This window comes from Eumetopias jubatus, unplaced genomic scaffold, assembly GCF_037043125.1.
Source record: "Eumetopias jubatus isolate StellerSeaLion01/CBP00866 unplaced genomic scaffold, mEumJub1_p1.0 scaffold_1, whole genome shotgun sequence".
Lineage (NCBI taxonomy): Eukaryota > Metazoa > Chordata > Mammalia > Carnivora > Otariidae > Eumetopias > Eumetopias jubatus.
The window spans coordinates 208422096-208440796 of record NW_028274807.1 but is presented as its reverse complement, the minus strand read 5'-3'; the positions used below and the strand labels follow the sequence as shown (position 1 = coordinate 208440796).

The 18701-nt window shown below is 42.0% G+C and overlaps 1 protein-coding gene across 2 annotated transcripts in view; it reads right to left on the bottom strand.

Annotated features, from left to right (window-relative positions):
• Positions 1-585: 585 nt before the first annotated feature.
• ADGRE3 (adhesion G protein-coupled receptor E3) overlaps positions 586-18701 on the bottom strand; it is a 48081-nt gene continuing 29965 nt past the window's right edge. For both annotated transcript variants that reach the window (XM_028088713.2, XM_028088715.2), the window contains 8 exons: positions 16816-16983; positions 14404-14601; positions 13888-14123; positions 13124-13190; positions 12806-12897; positions 11157-11325; positions 9778-9873; positions 586-792 (listed from right to left, as the gene is read on the bottom strand). In XM_028088713.2, coding sequence (XP_027944514.1) covers positions 784-792; positions 9778-9873; positions 11157-11325; positions 12806-12897; positions 13124-13190; positions 13888-14123; positions 14404-14601; positions 16816-16983 — 1035 coding nt within the window. In that variant the 3' untranslated portion in view covers positions 586-783. The remainder of the gene's footprint in view (positions 793-9777; positions 9874-11156; positions 11326-12805; positions 12898-13123; positions 13191-13887; positions 14124-14403; positions 14602-16815; positions 16984-18701) is intronic.

Sequence of the window (18701 nt, the reverse complement as noted above, 5' to 3'; positions counted from 1 at the left end):
GATTTGGTGAAGACTGCTGAGCAGACAATCTGCAGTACTGCCATTGTTGGATTGGTCCTGGATTGAGGTTTTCCCAGCTAGTTATGGAATCAGAATGAGGGAGCAATGTGTTGAAAGTATGGGAGAAAATCACTTCACATGGTTGATCATGAGATTTAGCCTGGATAAGAAAGGAGGTAAAGCTGATGGTTTGGGAGAAGCTGATGGTCTGAAGGACTGGATGAGTTTAATATTTTATTTATTTATTTATTTGAGAGAGAGAATGAGATAGAGAGAGCATGAGAGGGGGGAGGGTCAGAGGGAGAAGCAGACTCCCTGCTCAGCAGGGAGCCCGGTGCGGGACTCGATCCCGGGACTCCAGGATCATGACCTGAGCCGAAGGCAGTCGCTTAACCAACTGAGCCGCCCAGGCACCCGGACTGGATGAGTTTAAAGAACAGGGTCAGGATGAGTGAGTATAAGAAAGTGAGGAAAGGCCTTGGAAGGGGTTACCTTTTTTACAAAATATCAAGGGAGTATTTGTAAAGGCCATTATTCGGGCATCCAGGGACAAGCACTAACTGAACACATGATAGTGAAGAGAAATCCAATGAAACACACATTTATTGAGAGCCCAATATGCAGAACAAACATTTCAGGAAGTAAAGGCTAAACCTTTCCTTTCCAAGGATGACATCTGTAATGATTTCCCTTGTCCTCAGCTTTGTTCTTCACCATGCCAACCAGATCCATGGGTGTGACTTTCCACGTGGAGTTGAATGTTCTAGTTTGAATATTTTCTCTTCACTTGCTCTGAAAAAACATCCCCCCACAAAAGATGTTTAGATTAAAGGTAGATGTAAGGATGAAACAAAACAAACTACTACTGCCAACAAAGAAGAAAGAAAGAGAAGAAGTGGATTAAAGGTAGAGAGTGCTACCGAAGTGGTAGGTTCTTTGCCTACTCAATACCATTTGCCGAATAGCCAAATAACAAAACAGTATTTGATGGCAAGGAGGTGATTTATTCAATGGCCAGAGAACAGGGAAGGGGAGCTCATGTTCTAAAGGCACCTTCTCCCCAGTTAGGTCATTGTTAGGGTTTTATGGGGTTAGGGTAATTAAGGGACTGGTAAGCAAGCTGACCTGGGGTGGGGTGTTTCAAGGAAGGGGGAGGAGGCTTCTAGGATTAGAGTGCCACCTCTGTTCTTCCCTTAAATAGGCACAGTGGGATCTGTCATGTTGCTGGTAGTTATGTTTCTTGTTATTATAATTAGATGGTAATGATCTTGAAGTCATCTGGAGGGTTAAGATGGCATCTGAACTGGATCAAGCTGGTCAAAAACTGGGTTATTATGGTTTGTTCAGAGCTTGTTAGTAAGTCCCTAGTGACAAGAGCTCCAACCAGCATGCAAGGATGACACAATCTAGCATTTTGGAATCCTACGTCAGGTGTGGCCTTCTGCAGCTTATATGGGAGGACTTTTTTTTTTTTTAATTTTATTATGTTATGTTAGTCACCATACAATACATCATTAGTTTTTGATGTGGTGATCCACGATCCATTGTTTTCGTATAACACCCAGTGCTCCATGCAGTACGTGCCCTCCCTAATACCCATCGGGCTAACCAATCCCCCCCTCTAAAACCCTGTTTGTTTCTCAGAGTCCATAGTCTCTCGTGGTTCATCTCTCCCTCCAATCCCCACCCCATTTTTCCCTTCCTTCTCCTAACGTCCTCCATACTATTCCTTATGTTCCACAAATAAGTGAAACCATATGATAATTGACTTTCTCTGCTTGACTTATTTCACTTAGCATAATCTCCTCCAGTCCCATCCATGTTAATGTAAAAGTTGGGTATTCATCCTTCCTGATGGCTGAGTAATATTCCATTGTATATATGGACCACATCTTTATCCATTCATCTGTTGAAGGGCATCTCAGCTCTTTCCACAGTTTGGCTATTGCGGACATTGCTGCTATGAACATTGGGGTGCATATGGCCCTTCTCTTCACTATATCTGTGTCTTTGGGGTAAATACCCAGAAGTGCAATTGCTGGGTCACAGGGTAGCTCTATTTTTAAATTTTTGAGGAAACTCCACACTGTTTTCCAAAGTGGCTGTACCAACTTGCATTCCCACCAACAGTGTAAGAGGGTTCCCCTTTCTCCACAACCTCTCCAACCTTTGTTGTTTCTTTCCCTGTCCCTTTTTGCCATTCTAACTGGTGTAAGGTGGTATCTCAATGTGGTTTTGATTTTAATTTCCCTGATGGCTAATGATGATGAACATTTTTTCATGTGTCTGTTAGCCATTTGTATGTCTTCTTCAGAGAAGTGTCTTTTCATATCTTTGGTCCACTTTTTGACCTGATTATTTGTTTCTTGGGGATTGAGTTTGAGAAGTTCTTTATAGATCTTGGATACCAGCCCTTTATCTGTAGTGTCATTTGCAAACATCTTCTCCCACTCTATGGGTTGCCTCTTTGTTTTGTTGACTGTTTCCTTTGCTGCGCAGAAGATTTTTATCTTGATGAAGTCCCAAAAGTTCATTTTTGCTTTTGTTTCACTAGCTTTTGGAGATGTATCTTGAAAGAAGTTGCTGTGGGCGATGTCAAAGAGGTTACCGCCTATGTTCTCCTCTAGGATTTTGATGGATTCCTGTCTCACATGAAGGTTTTTCATCCACTCTGAGTTTATCTTTGTGAATGGTGTTAGAGAATGGTCGAGTTTCATCCTTCTGCATGTGGCTGTCCATTTTCCCAGCACCATTTATTGAAGAGACTGTCTTTTTTCCATTGCATGTTTTTTCTTGCTTTGTCAAAGATTATTTGACCATAGAGTCAAGGGTCCATATCTGGGTTCTCTGTTCTGTTCCATTGGTCTATATGTCTGTTTTTGTGCCAGTACCATGCTGGCTTGGTGATCATTGCTTTGTAATATAGCTTGAAATAGGGCAACATGATGCCCCCAGCTTTGTTTTTCTTTTTCAACATTTCCTTGGCGATTCGGGGTCTTTTCTGATTCCATACAAATTTTAGGATTGTTTGTTCCAGCACTTGGAAAAATGTCATTGGAATTTTGATCGGGATGGCATTGAAGGTATAGATTGTTCTGGGTAGCATAGACATTTTAACAATGTTTATTCTTCTGATCCATGAGCATGGAATATTTTCCCATCTTTTTGTGTCTTCTTCAATTTCTTTCATGAGTGTTTTGTAGTTCCTAGAGTATAGATCCTTTACCTCTTTGGTTAGGTTTATTCCGAGGTATCTTATGGTTTTTGGTGCTATTGTAAATAGAATCATTTCTCTAATTTCTCTTTCTACAGTTGTGTTGTTAGTGTATAAGAAAGCAACTGATTTCTGTGCATTGATTTTGTATTCTGCCACATTACTGAATTGCTGAATGAGTTCTAGTAATTTGGGGGTGGAGTCTTTTGGGTTTTCCACATAAAGTATCATGTCGTCTGTGAAGAGAGAGAGTTTGACTTCTTCTTTGCCAATTTGAATACCTTTTATTTCTTTTTGTTGTCTGATTGCTGTTGCTAGGACTTCTAGTACTATGTTGAACAATAGTGGTGAGAGTGGGCATCCTTGACGACTTCCTGATCTTAAGGGAAAGGCTCTCAGCTTTTCCCCATTGAGGATGATATTCGCTGTGGGTTTTTCATAGATGGATTTTATGAACTTGAGGAATGTTTCCTCTATCCCTGTACTCTGAACAGTTTTAATCAGGAAAGGATGCTGTATTTTGTCAAATGCTTTTTCTGCATCAATTGAGAGGACCATATGGTTCTTCTCTCTCCTCTTATTGATGTGTTCTATCACATTGATTGATTTGCAAATGTTGAACCACCCTTGCATCCCGCGGAGAAATCCCATTTGGTCATGGTGGATGATCCTTTTAATGTATTGTTGGATCCTATTAGCTAGGATTTTGTTGAGGATTTTGGAATCCATATTCATCAGGGATATCGGTCTGAAATTCTCCTTTTTGATGGGGTCTTTTCCTGGTTTGGGGATTAAGGTAATGCTGGCCTCATAGAATGAGTCTGGAAGTTTTCCTTCTGTTTCTATTTTTTGAAACAGCTTCAGTAGAATAGATATTATTTCTTTAAATCTTTTTTTTGAAGATTTTATTTATTTATTTATTTGACAGAGAGATAGACAGAAGAGCACAAGCAGAGGGAATGGCAGAGGCAGAGGGAGAAGCAGGCTCTGCACTGAGCAGGGAACCTGATGCGGGACTCGATCCCAGGAACCTGGGATCATGACCTGAGCTGAAGGCAGACGCTTAACCATCTGAGCCACCCAGGCGCCCTAGATATTATTTCTTCTTTGAATGTTTGGTAGAATTCCCCAGGGAATCCATCAGGCCCCGGACTCTTGTTTTTTGGGAGGTTGTTGATCACTGCTTCAATCTCGTTACTGGTTATTGGCCTATTCAGTTTGTCAATTTCTTCCTGTTTCAGTCTTGGCAGCTTATAGGTTTCCAGGAAGGCCTCCATTTCATCCAGATTGCTCAGTTTATTGGCATAGAGTTGTTGATAATCATTTCTAATAATTGTTTCTATTTCCTTGGTGTTAGTTGTGATCTCTCCCCTTTCATTCATAATTTTGTTAATTTGGGTCCTTTCTCTTTTCTTTTGGATAAGTCTGGCCAGTGGTTTATCGATCTTATTAGTTCTTTCAAAGAACCAACTTCTAGTTCTGTTGATCTGATCTACTGTGTTTCTGGTTTCTAATTCATTGCTTTCTGCTCTAATTTTAATCATTTCTCTTCTAATGCGTGGCTTAGGCATCGTTTGTTGCTTTTTCTCTAGTTCTTTAAGGTGTAGAGTTAGTTGGTGAATTCGGGATTTTTCTATTTTTTGGAGTGAGGCTTGGATGGCTATGTATTTCCCCCTTAGGACTGCCTTTGCAGTATCCCATAGGTTTTGGACCGATGTGTTTTCATTCTCATTGACTTCCATGAATTATTTAAGTTCTTCTTTGATTTCCTGGTTGACCCAAACATTCTTGAGCAGAGTGGTCTTTAGCTTCCAAGTGTTTGAATTTCTGCCAAATTTTTTCTTGTGATTGAGTTCCAGTTTTAAAGCACTGTGGTCGGGGCGCCTGGGTGGCTCAGTTGGTTAAGCGACTGCCTTCAGCTCAGGTCATGATCCTGGAGTCCGAGGATCAAGTCCCACATCGGGCTCCCTGCTCAGCAGGGAGTCTGCTTCGCCCTCTGACCTTCCCCCCTCTCATGTACTCTCTCTCTCTCCCTCATTCTCTCTCTCAAATAAATAAATAAAATCTTTAAAAAAAAATAAAGCACTGTGGTCTGAGAATACACAGGGAATAATCTCAATCTTTTGGTATTGGTTGATACCTGATTTGTGACCCGGTATGTGGTCTATTCTGGAGAAAGTTCCATGTGCGCTTGAGAAGAATGAGTATTCTGTTGTTTTAGGGTGGAATGTTCTGTAAATATCTATGAGGTCCATCTGGTCCAGTGTATCATTCAAAGCTTTTGTTTCCTTGTTGATTTTCTGCTTAGATGATCTGTCCATTGCTGAGAGTGGAGTATTGAGGTCTCCTACAATTAACGTATTGTTATCAATATGACTCTTTATTTTGGTTAACAGTTGGCTTATGTAGATGGCTGCTCCCATGTTGGGGGCATAGATATTTACAATTGTTAGATCTTCTAGTTGGATAGACCCTTTAAGAATGATATAGTGTCCTTCTGTGTCTCTAATTACAGACTTTAGTTTAAAATCTAATGTGTCTGATATAAGAATTGCTACCTTAGCTTTCTTTTGAGGTCCGCTGGCATGGAAGATGGATCTCCATCCCTTCACTTTCAGTCTGGATGTATCTTTAGGTTCGAAATGAGTCTCTTGTAGGCCACATATGGATGGGTCCTGTCTTTTTATCCAATCTGCAACCATGTGCCATTTTATGGTAGCATTTAGACCATTCACATTGAGAGTGATTATTGAAAGACATGAATTAATTGTTGTCATGTTGCCTGTGAAGACGTTGTTTTTATAGATTGTCCCTGTAAATTTCTGTTGTATATGACTCTTGGGGTCTTTCTCCTTTTATAGAACCCCCCTTAATATTTCTTGCAGGGCCGGCTTAGTGGTCACATATTCTTTCAGTTTCTGCCAGTTTTGGAAGCTCTGCATCTCTCCATCCATTCTAAATGACAGCCTTGCCAGATAAAGTATTCTTGGCTGCATGTTCTTCTCATGTAGTACCCTGAATATGTCTTGCCAGGCCTTTCTGGCTTGCCAGGTCTCTGTGGATAGGTCTGACGTTATTCTGATGTTCCTCCCTCTGTATGTAAGGAATCTCTTCCCCTAACTGCCCTTAAGATGGTTTCCTTGGTTCTAAGATTTGCAAGTGTTACTATTACATGCCGGGGTGTTGGCCTGTTTTTCTTGGTCTTGGGAGGGGTCCTCTCTGCCTCTAGGACGTGAATGTTTGTTTCATTCCCCAGATTAGGGAAGTTCTCAGCTACAATTTGCTCAAATACATCTTCTAGTCCTCTCTCTCCACTCCCTCCGGGATTCCAATAATTCTGACATTGGAATGCTTCATGGTGTCACTTATTTCTCTGATTCTATTTTCATGGATTCTGAGTTGTTTTTCCCTGGTCTCCTCTTTTCCCTTTTTATTTATTATATTGTCTTCCAGGTCACTTATTCGTTCTTCTGCCTCGCTTACCTTGGCTGTTAGATTATCTAGATTGGATTGGATCTCATTGATAGCATTTTTAAGTTCTGCCAATTCAGCTTTCATTTCTGCCCTTAGAGACTCTATGTTGCCATTAATTGATTTCTCCAATCCAGCTATTGTCTTCACAATTGCTAGCCTGAATTCAATCTCTGACATCTTGGTTATATCTGCGTCCATTTGTAAATCTGTGGCATAAGTCATAATCTCTCAGTCTCTTCTATTTTGGGGGTTCCTCCTCCTAGTCATTCTGTTGATGGGTGTTTGAGGGAATGTATAGAGTCCAAATTATTGACTGGAACCCAAGCAAGATGCACCTGTTTTCTAGGGACCTTAGGGTTGCTGGCCTCTTGTTTTCCCAGCCTATTTTTGGGGGGAGGGGCCTGCCATGCTGTTACTCAGGCAACCCTGTTTGGGCAGAGTTGCCCTGCCCCCCTGTGGCGGAGGATGGGCTCAGTGGGAATCAGTTTTGGGGGCTTTTGTTCTCTGGTGGCTTTCCCTGGCAGCTTTCCGCTTCTCGTCTGCGAGTCAGAGCAGAAGAGACCGTTTCCAACCCTCTGCCTCAGAGTAAAGATCTCAGTCTGTTCTTCCGCGAGCTCTCCAGGCCACACCGTCTCCGTTTCTGTACGTGCTGCTATAAACTGCAGTGGCCTGGGTTGTGTGCCCCTCTGCAGTGCCCCTAGTCCTGCCTCCAGGTTGGGGCACATCTCTGCCCTTTGTGCTTCTAAAACTGCCAGCCATTCCCAGTTCCCACGACACTGCAGCTCTGGGTTTCCGCCCTGGGGGCTGCCCTAAAGTCCTTTCCCCGCTGCTACTGGTCTGCAAATCTGTGCCCCGTCCCCAACGCCCGAGGCTGTCGCTCACCGGCGGTGTAGGATCCCCACGGACAGGCTCCCTCCTGCTGCTGTTTATCCTCCGATATCTGCCGGTGGAATCACGGCTCCCGGCTTAGTACCTTGAAACCAACCGCCCGCGATATTCTGTTTGCAGAGCTCCAGATCTTCTTACATTTCAGGCCGGTTTCGTGGGTGCTCAGAGTGGTCTGGTAGATATCCAGCTCAATTCCGGGGACCAGTTGAAATAGCGTCCCCTACTCCTCTGCCATCTTTCCTTCCTACCTGGGAGGACTTTTCAAAAATCCCAGATGAAGAATTCTTTGTTTTTTTTTGAAAAAATTTCAGATATAGTAGCCTGCTCCAGAATTTAAGTTAGTTTGTGTCTATGAAGAAAGGCTAGACCCTAAGCCCTGTGAAAGCAGAGACTGTGTTGGTCTTATTCCTTTTGTAGGTCCATTATCTACTGCAGTATCTTGACACATTGCAGAACTCAACAACTATAGTTTTTACCAACCATATGTTATAGCTTGGTTTAAAAGCCCCAAGTCCCACAAGAAAACCAATACCTCCTACAGCAGCCCATGAGGATAGAATTTCCTGGCCTGGTTGAGGAATGAGTCATTGTATGCAGGAAGTCCAAAAGTATCATTCCCCTTCTATTATTTATGGTTCAGTCACAGAACTCCCTGCCCAGTCAAACATGACTTTTTCCACCAACAATATTGCCTGGTTACACAACTGGCCTTTCAATGTTAACAAGTTTCTAGGGAACAGAACTAGAAATTTAACCCAAGGGCAAATTTGTCCATGGAGAGTGAAGGGATTTTTTTTTTTTTTAGCTTTTTAATCATATCCTGTGCCTAGAAAAATAAAAGCTTAAGAAATTATTTTAATTAAAATTGCAAATGTTATATGCAACTAATGAATCATTGAACACTACATCAAAAACTAATGATGTCCTATACATTGGCTAACTGAACATAATAAAAAATAAAATAGATACAAATACAAAAAATTAAAGTGAATGTATTTCTTACAGGTAACTAATATATATAGCCAACTTTCAAAGATACAATCATCTTAATCAACTTCCACAATGTTAAGTAATGATAATAAAAAATCTCCAGTTATTGGAGTGCTGGAAACTTTGGAAATTATTTTGGATTATCTGGGAAGTCTTTCAAAGGTCACAGTCAGCAGCCAGCACCTTTTATAATTTTACTTTTATTGGGCATGATTAAACCTAATATTCATAAATTTTTTTCTGACCACTTGACATGCTCTAAACCTTTTTTCCTGGTCCTGTTTTCCTTTTGGTCCTTTTTGAAAGATTTAGAATGAATTCTCCTTTCTGCCCTCCAAATAGGGAGACATGCGTTTTTAGTGACTCACTATTTCCAATGCTGAGAATATCACATATTAGCTCAAGAAAAGTAGAAGACAGTGTGTCAGAAATTTCTCAATGTTTTTCATTTTAAAAACAATACATTCTAAGGCTCCTTGGCTAGCAGATGTGGTGGGTGTACACGTGGGGGTACACAAATGAAACTGGGAACATTTTTATGGATTATGAGTTTTGGAGCCCATCTTGTTCATCTAGGGGCATGCCTTCTTAAAGAAGTGTATTCTCTCATTTCTCCAAAAAGACAAATAAGGGACAACTATAGAGGGGTGCAAGGTAGTGTATTGAGCCTGAGTTAAATCAATGGAAGAATGGATGGATACCAGCCACTCAGTTCCACAGAGGTCTTCTTACTAATGGGACCATTTCCTTTCCCAGGCAGTTCCCATTATTCCATGTACCCCTCCCTTATAATTATGTAGAACAGCTAGGGTGGAGTCCCTCTCTTTTCCATGGTATCTACCAATCCCACTGGGCTTACATTCACCTCTCCACAGGACAGCAGGATTTCAGAGGATGATGACCACTGTGCTATATCGGTGATTGTAAGTTTACCCCCCAAAAGACTCTACTTTAGATGGTAGTGGTGCTGGTGATATGTCTTACCCTTATTCCTTAGCATAACAAGAATATATATCCAAGCTAGCTTAAGCACTATCAGTGATCAGGGAAGAGTCACTGAGGAACAATATAGTGAGAATGGGAAATGCAAGCCAGGTCATCAGGACGAGCTCTTTGCCATTCCTGCTGGGCAAGGGAACTCATACTAAGACAGGGAGAGGGGATTGGGGTGTTGGGGGGGAAGCATTAGAGTAAGTCACAAGCTCTCTTACTTCACTGGGTTTTGAGTCAGCGCCAAACTTGGTGGAAAGTGTATAGGTCTCAGACTCAGATTTAGATTTCGTGATCTCTCCAAACCACTTTCGCACCTGGAATATCAAAGAAAATGCTGGAAACTTTTTGTTAACATTGGTGAAGAGAAAATCATTGAGTCAGGAGGAGAATAAAGACATTATTAAAAAGACTTTCCCTACAACATGTGATATATATGTATAATGGAATATTATTTATGGAGCCCTAGAAAGGAAGGAAATTCTGACACAGGCTACAACATGGATGAACCATGAAGACGTCGTGCTGAGTGAAAGAAGCCAGACACAAAAGGACAAATCATGTCTGAGTCCACATAGATGAGATCCCTATAAGAGTCAAATTAGTTGAGCCAGAAAGTAGAATAGTGGTTACCAGGGACTTAGCAGTGGAGAATGGATATGTGGATAGACATGTGATAACACAAATAATTACAAAGGTAATCGAAGTGATTGGCATATATGTGTTCATTGCCTAATTCTTTTAACTTTTTTGTATGCTTGAAAATGTTCATAATAACATGTTGGAAAAATTAACATTATGTAATGCCATCATAGAGCTATTAAAACATATTAGTATGGAGACTATACCCTCACATGGAAATGTGTTTAAGAATTCAGGTGTTTAAGTGGTGTGGCAGATTGCATTATGGATTTCAATTATTCACTCCTCTGTCATAGTACACCATCGTGGTGTAATACTTAGCCTCATAATGGGTGGAGGGTTCTTTCTCCTTGACTTTGGGCTTGGACATATGACTTTCCTTGGCCAATGGAATATCAGTGGAAGTGATGCAAGCAGGACCACAAGGCTTGAAATGGCTTTGCCCAGTCGGGCTTGTTTTCTTGTGATTTAGCTACTGTCATGAGAAGAACATATCCTAGGTTGTCACTCCCTTTCTGCTGAGCCTCAGGATGAGTCACAAGGAGCAGACCTGAACATGATCTGCATCCTGGAGCCAAGCCAAGCTGAATCCAGACAAGATCAGCTGAACTTCAATCATCCTTCAGACTTGAGAATGAGAAAAGTAAATATTTGTGTTTAGGCTACTGAGATTTTTGAGGTTGTTTGTTACCCAGCAATAGCAGACCATTATAAACGGGAAAGCTGAAGAAAAACATATTTCCTTGATGTAGCAATTATTTACTTTCTGAAAGCTGTTAATAAATTGATGTATCTTACAATCAATAACATCTTAAAGTAGAGAAGATATGGATAGTGTTTACACATGGCTCACAGCTCATATGAAAATTTAGAGAACATAGATTTAAATGTTCATTAATGTACATACCTCCAAATATTTCTTTTCTTTATGACAATAACAAAAGGGGTCGTTGTTTACCTGCTGGCTGAGGAGGCAGTACACTAGGAAGAAGAAGAAGCCCTGCAGGCTGTTGATGATGGTGAAGAGGTAAGCCATGACGTGGGCAGCTGGACCCACTTGCAGGATGCCCAGGAACCACGTGCAGCCCAGGATGAAGAGCTGAGCTGTCGTTTTGAGTGTCAGCATCCTGAAGGGAGTCATACACAATGATGTGAAAAAGCTAATAATGGACATGGGCACCCTATTGTGTGGTTATTAATGGTGAGGACTCTGGAGCTACTCTGGCTGGGTTTAAACCCAAGGCAGAACTAATCAGCTTGTGACCTTGGACAAGTTACTTTACCTTTCAATAACTCAGTTCCCTCATCTTTATAATAACCCTATTTCACACAGTTGCTGCCAAGATTAAATGGGACTTTAACATATGTAAAGTATTTAGGAAAGTATGTAGAACAAAATTAGTACATATATAAAGCATTCTAAAACTGGGTGCTCTTTATCTCTCTCATTATATCATTTATAGATGAAGGGTCATATAACTTATTATCCAGATAGGGAGGCTTTTGAGGCAGATGTGGTGCTAATTAATAATTACAATGGGTCAACAGGCATAACTGGGACCATCCCAGGCAAACTAGGATGTAAGGTCACCTTACTTACGTATCTATATATCCCTAATTAGAAAATATAGTAATACATAAGTGAGAAAAGCTAGTTGGGGAGCAATTTGCATAGTGTGACACTATTGGGTGCATGCCTGTCTGTTCCACAGAAAATGCACAGCCCAGAAAAAGGTCTGGGGAAAATATTATACATATCATACACTTTGTTACCTCTGGCTTCCCTGAGAAGTAGAAGGAGAAAAGAAAGGGAGGAGTTAGCTCCTTTCAGATTTTACTTTATATATTTTAAAAACTTTTGAAAAAATTTTCAACAAATGCAGTATTTTTGTGATTACAATGAAACCAACAACAAATTACATGTTCACATAAAATGGATGCTGCAAGATGAAAAAGTCCTCATCGTCCAAAATCTTGTGAAACAGTATCATACAAAATATATTTTAATAGAAATCCTTCTCAAACCTATTGCATCTTGTGTTATGTGGCAGAAATTGCTGTTCCCCTCCCCCATTCTCCTCTTCTTCATTTTTGTGCTGGATCCTTCCTTTTATGAGTTTTATCAAGGACACATGGCTACCCAGTTAGAGACTACATTTCCCAGCCTGCCTTGAAGGTAGGTGTCATTGGGTGATCAAGGTCTAGCCCTTGAGATACGGGCAAATGTGGAACATGCAGCGTCTTCCTATGGATGGTATACTGGCAAGGGAACATCCTGGGGAATGGGGAGCAACAAATTAGAAAGCACTCAGGTCTCTGGATTACTTTGTGGAGCTGAGCTTCCCCACTGGCCCTGGACTGCTCACCTTTGGACTGTGACATGCAAATGAAATAAACGTTTATTTCACTCCTTTCTTAGGGTCTTTTTGTTACTGAAGCTTAGCCTGTACTACAGCTAGTACAGCCTGTCATTAACTGTGACGCTGGGTTTGCTAGTTCCTGGAACTTGGTTGTGGGGTATATGTGTGTGTGGATATGTAGGAGGGACCAATGGGGCATAAGTAGAGAAAAGAGGGGGGTCAGAAAATACCATTTACCCCACCTTACCTCATGTTCTGGATGGTTGACACTTCACTGTTGAGAGAGGAAAGTTTCCTTTTTAAAATCCAAAGGACCAGGAGAAAAATAACTAAATTCACCTGCAGGAATGACACAGATCATGCAGAACGCAAGTTAAAATAATGCACCGTGTCCGCTGTAAATTGCACACAATTCCCACCTCCCTGCATGTGGTATTGAATTGGTAGCAGGTGGAAAAATCAATTCATACAGCTGAGAAAATGTATGCCCCTTATGCTGTCTTGCACCCAGCATGCCCTGTGCTTCTTCTTCGGTCGGGAACCCTGAAGCCACATAGTCACTCACACAGATAATGACACAGACGGGGCCAAGGAAACTCCAGATGAATCCCTGGTCCAGGTTGAGCCAGCAGCTGGGAACAATGGGAAAAGGGGCACAAAGAAAGATCAGAGAAAGCACATGAAATGAACACTTTTCCCAATGCTTTTCCAACATCTCCTGAAAATGTCAGCGGATGACAACGAAGGCTTTGATTGTTCACTACCACATGTTAATGCTACACTAAACATTTTACAAGCACAGTCCTGCTGAAGTTTTAGAGCAGCATTGTGAGGGTGGGACCATGGGGACAACTGTTATCCCGGTTTCGCTAATGGGGGCACAGAGACTTGAGGACTCGAGGTCCCAAATTATGGGAAGGATGAAGCTGGGACCTAACTACAAAATACCCTCTTTCCAGAACTTTCCACACTCTTTTTTTTTAAAGATTTTATTTATTTATTTGACAGTGAGAGAGAGAACATGAGCAGGGGGAGGGTCAGAGGGAGAGGGAGAAACAGCTCTCCGCTGAGTAGGGACCCTGACATGGGACTCGATCCCAGGACCCTGGGATCATGACCTGAGCTGAAGGCATGCCTAACAGACTGAGCCACCCAAGCACCCCAAACCTTCCACACTTTTACTGTCATCTTTCTCTGCCTCATCAGGAAAGAGGTTAGAGCTGTTACAGCCAAGGGGAAAGGAGAGTGGGTTCGATGTAGATATCCCAATCATCATCGTTAACACTGCCCTTAAAACTGTCCGCAGCATAGGGTGAGAGCTGAGCTCACCGATCAGGTGTTCCATAAAGGTCAGACTTGATCACAGCAGAAATGGCCACAATTATAGCCGGGACTCCATAGCCCACAGGGAACATGAACTTCTTCATGAACCTGCTCACGCTGGAGTAGTTGACCACTGTCAGGTTGCGTGCAGTGAGGAAGAGGTTCAGACCCTCCAGCAGCATCCAGGTGAAGGACGCCAGGTAGAGATAGTGTAGGGCACCGGCAATGATGGCGCACAGAACCTGGGGGAGGAGAAAGGTGTCACCAGGAGGGACTGTCAGGGAGGACGGTGGCCCCAGGACCTGTACCATACTTTGCCATTGGAGAGAACTGTCATGTAGATGGTTGATTTGTCAGGAGAGGGTTTGTCTTCTAGTTCATTAGTCAGTGTGAAATAGACTACTTACCCCTTTACCCTCCACAGAACCCAAGGCCAGTTTATTAAGATATCATTGCAGCACAGCTCCATGAACTGAGCACCCCTGGGACAGGGCAGAGGCTCCCCTATGACAATGTCAGTACCTTGATCTCAGTCCGGTCGATGGCCGTGAGGAAGAGCAAGTGGGCCAGGAAGAGGCAGATTGAGAGCTGCAGGTGGATCGAGGTGCTGGTGTTCTGGATGGTTTTGCACAGCAGGAAGGTGAGGGCTGCCAGGAGGAGGCACAGCAGAGAGAGGCCCAGCCCCACATAGGTGATCACAGCCAGCACGGGATCCTTCTCCTGGGACCCAGCAAAGAGGACATCATGGTCAGTCTCCAGGATTAATCCCCCTCCCCCTTGGAATGGGGCATCCCAAACATAGGCATGACTCCAGATGATAGAGAGTGTAAGAAGTATCTGTCAGACTAAGTCTTTTCCCCCCATCTTTACTGAGGGATACCTAATATACAAAATACTACACTAATTGAATGCACACATTTTGATGAGTTTGGACATAAGCACATATTTATGATGCCATCACCACAATCGAGGTAATAAACGTATCCATCACCTCCAAGATCTTGTGTCATTTTGCTTTTTTCTTTCCGTGATAAGAAACAACATGAGATCTACTCCCTTAATAAGTTTTTAAGTGCACAATTTTTGTATTAACTATAGGCTCCATGTTGTACGGCAGACTCACCTTGAAATGAATGAATATGCTAAGCTAAGTCTTGCACCCAAGAGCTGTAGGAAGCCCTGTGTAGCAGAGGCTATTAACCTCTTCACACTCATTGGTACCTGCTCTTTGGCTGCTTTCTGTGAAATCCAGTGACCCTGCCTGAGAGTATTTCTCCTGCCACATGAACATGCTTGGACATGCGAGAAGGAGTCACAAATACCAGGATGTTAATGCCCATTGAAAGCTGCCCTCAAGCAATAAAAGTAATGGCATTGGTGGATAAATACCTCAGCTCCCTCACCTTTATGTGGGAAGGCTCTGAAATGCATGTTCTGTGATATCTCCCAGAAGTAACCAATGGGATTGGGTCCCAGTTGTCCATGGGGGTAACTTTCCTTAACACAACCTTTACTGGCTGCCTCTCTTCTCTGTCTTACTTCCTTATTGTCCTACTGATGTGTCTTGGGGTCACCTCCCAGAGAAACTACTTGCCCTCAAATTTTTGTCTCAGGATCTGCCTTTAGGAGATCCCAAACTAAGACATCTGTATAATTCAGCTCTTGGCGACTCATCTCCTTAAAGACAGGAGCCAGGAATCTGGTGAGCCACGCAGACTGAGTAAGACTCACCAGTAGGAAATGATAGTTGCCATCCCTTATAATGATATGCAGATTTGCACTTGGTTCAATATCACTTTATAGAACTTTTTAATTCTTTGCTTTTTTAACCTTAAAAAATTGTGAAATATAACACACATACAGAAAAGAGCATACACATAAGTGTATCACACGATTAAAAATTATTAAATGATTTGTAAGATCATTAGTTTGTAGACATTATCCCAGAAGCTCTTTCCAATTGCAAACCACCTTCTTCCTCAGAGGTAACCATGATCTTTTTATGATAAGCAGTTCCTGCCTATCTTTATAGTTTTACCACTGAAGTATGCAACCCCTAAGAATATGGCTTAGTTGTGTCTGTTTTTAAACTTTGTACAGATGGAAATATACTCTGCTCCACACAGTCACTCAGAAACCCAAGATAACAGAGTCTTTACAATCTGGTAGCTACACCCTCTGGAGAATGCTGCTTTCTTGTCACCCTGGGGGATCCCACATGGGATTTTCTATGCCTCATCCCAGAAAGGTAGCATTGCTTTTTTTTTTCCTTTTCAAATATTTAATCAAATTCTAGTTAGTTGACATACTGTATAATATTGGCATTAGGAGTAGAGTTCAGTGATTCATCACTTACATGCAACACCCAGTGCTCATCATAACAAGTGCCCTCCTTAATACCCATCCTCCATGTAGCCAATCCCCATCCACCTGTAACGTTGCTTTTAATAGCCCCCAGTGGGAAACAACCTAGATGCACATTAACTGTAGAACGGATAAGTAAATTGTAGTACAGCCATGCAAGGGAATATCATATAGCAATCCCATGTCCATTAAACACTTACCGCCATTTCTTCCTCCCCCAGTCCCTTGCAACCAGTAATCTACTTTCTGACTCTCTGGCTTTGCTTATTCTGGACATTTCATATAAGTGGAATCATACAACAGGTAGCCCTTTGTGTCTGACTTCTTTCATTCAGTGCGATGTTTTTGAGGCTCACCCATGTTGCAACACTACTGATTCAATATTCAGATTGCAGCTCAAATGCTTAATTCTCATAGAGGCCACCCTGACCTTTCTATGGAAAGCAGCATGCTTTCTGCAATCCCTCACTTTAGTCCCTTGTGTTTCCCCCCCCCCCTTTTTTTAAAGAGTACTTATCCAGCAGGAGCTCACACAGGATTAGCTGGAGGAATTAAATGTATACATTGTACCTGGCTGGTTAAGGCCATGAGGACAGCGAAACTGGACAGGTGGGTGGAGTTGCATATGGTGTGACTTTTGTTCACTTGGATCAGGAAACAGCCGTCCCTGGACCACTGGCCGTGGCCCCCCGTGCTCTTCCAGTATACGCAGAAGGCCTTTCCTCTACTGGGCTTCCTCTGAAAGTAGAAAGGGCTCATCATGTTCTTCCTTGGGAGGGACAACTCTCAGAATATCCGTCTACACTGGGGTGGCAAGCGAGGAGATATGTGGCTTAAAAGTGACTCAGGTGATTTCTATTTTTTTTTAAAGATTTTATTTATTTATTTGACAGAGAAAGACACAGCGAGAGAGGGAACACAAGCAGGGGAGTGGGAGAGGGAGAAGCAGGCTTCCCGCACGCAGAGCAGGGGGCCCGATGCGGGGCTCGATCCCAGGACCCTGGGATGATGACCTGAGCTGAAGGCAGTCGGTTAACCGACTGAGCTACCCAGGCACCCCTCAACCTCTTCTTTTTGTTCCAGAGCATCACTTCATGGGGCCAAGAAGACGAGTCACACATTCTCCTGTTTGGGGGGCTGTATCTCCTTTGATAATATCCACTAGACCATCTCCAGATTTCTTGCTCCACTCCCACTGCCCCATGCCATATATGAAAAATTCCAGGGCGCCTGGGTGGCTCAGATGGTTAAGCGTCTGCCTTCGGCTCAGGTCATGATCCCAGGGTCCTGGGATCGAGTCCCGCATCGGGCTCCCTGCTCCTTGGGAGCGTTCTTCTCCCTCTGCTTCTCTCTCTCTCTCTCTCTCTCTCTCCCTCTGTCTCTCACGAATAAATAAAATCTTTAAAAAAAAATTCCATACTTAGGTTTTATGCATCCGATAGAGAAATCCTACATTTCCTACTCCCCCCATTCTTATTTTGTTTAAAATTAAAAAATAATTTTATCTGTTTTTTCCAGCTTTATTGAGATATAACTGACATATAAATTATGTAACTGTAAGGTATATAACATAAGTTTTTGACACATGCATATATTGCAAAATGAAGTTAGTTAATATCCATCACCTCATGTAGTTACAATTTTTATTTTGTGGCGACAACTTAAAATCTACTCTCTCAGCAACTTTCAGGTATGCAATATAGTATTGTTAACTAGAGTTATCACGCTGTATATTAATTACATCCCCGGAACTTATTCTACTTGTAACTGGAAGTTTGTACCTTTGACCTTCTGCACTTTTTCTCTCCCATCCCCCCACCCCTGGTAACCCAAAATACCTGTGTCTATGAGTTTGGCTTTTTGAAATTCTACATATAAGTAAGACCATACAGTATCTGTCTTTCTCTGTCTGACTTATTTCACTTAGCATAATACCCTCAAGATTCATCCATATTGTTGCAAGTGGCAGGATTTCTTTCAACTCTTACTTTTATGACAAAGCTGAAAGGCAAGGGAAGAGACGAATTTTATTACATCTGGGTCTGGCTACTGACCTTTCTGTCTTTAAGAGTTTGGGCAGAGAAGGGGAAAAGGGAATGAATTAAATAAAAATGTTTTTTCCAATCAAGTTATGTAGTCTTGATAATTAATACCAGGCTTTTGTGTGGGAGTGAATGCTATGTCTCAGTTCAAATTTCACAGAATAAAATTGGAGGTACCTCCAACTAAAATAATCCCATGCACTAGAATCATGATGCCCAAGAGAAATATCATGTGAGCTACTTGTGTAGTTTGAAATTTTCTGCTAGCCATATTAAAAAAGCTAAAGGAACATTTCAAATTAATTTTTTGGGGGGTTTATTTAGTTGAATTTTCTTTTTTTATGTCTAGTACATTTTTTATTGTTATGTTAATCACCATACATTACATCATTAGTTTGTGATGTAGTGTTCCAT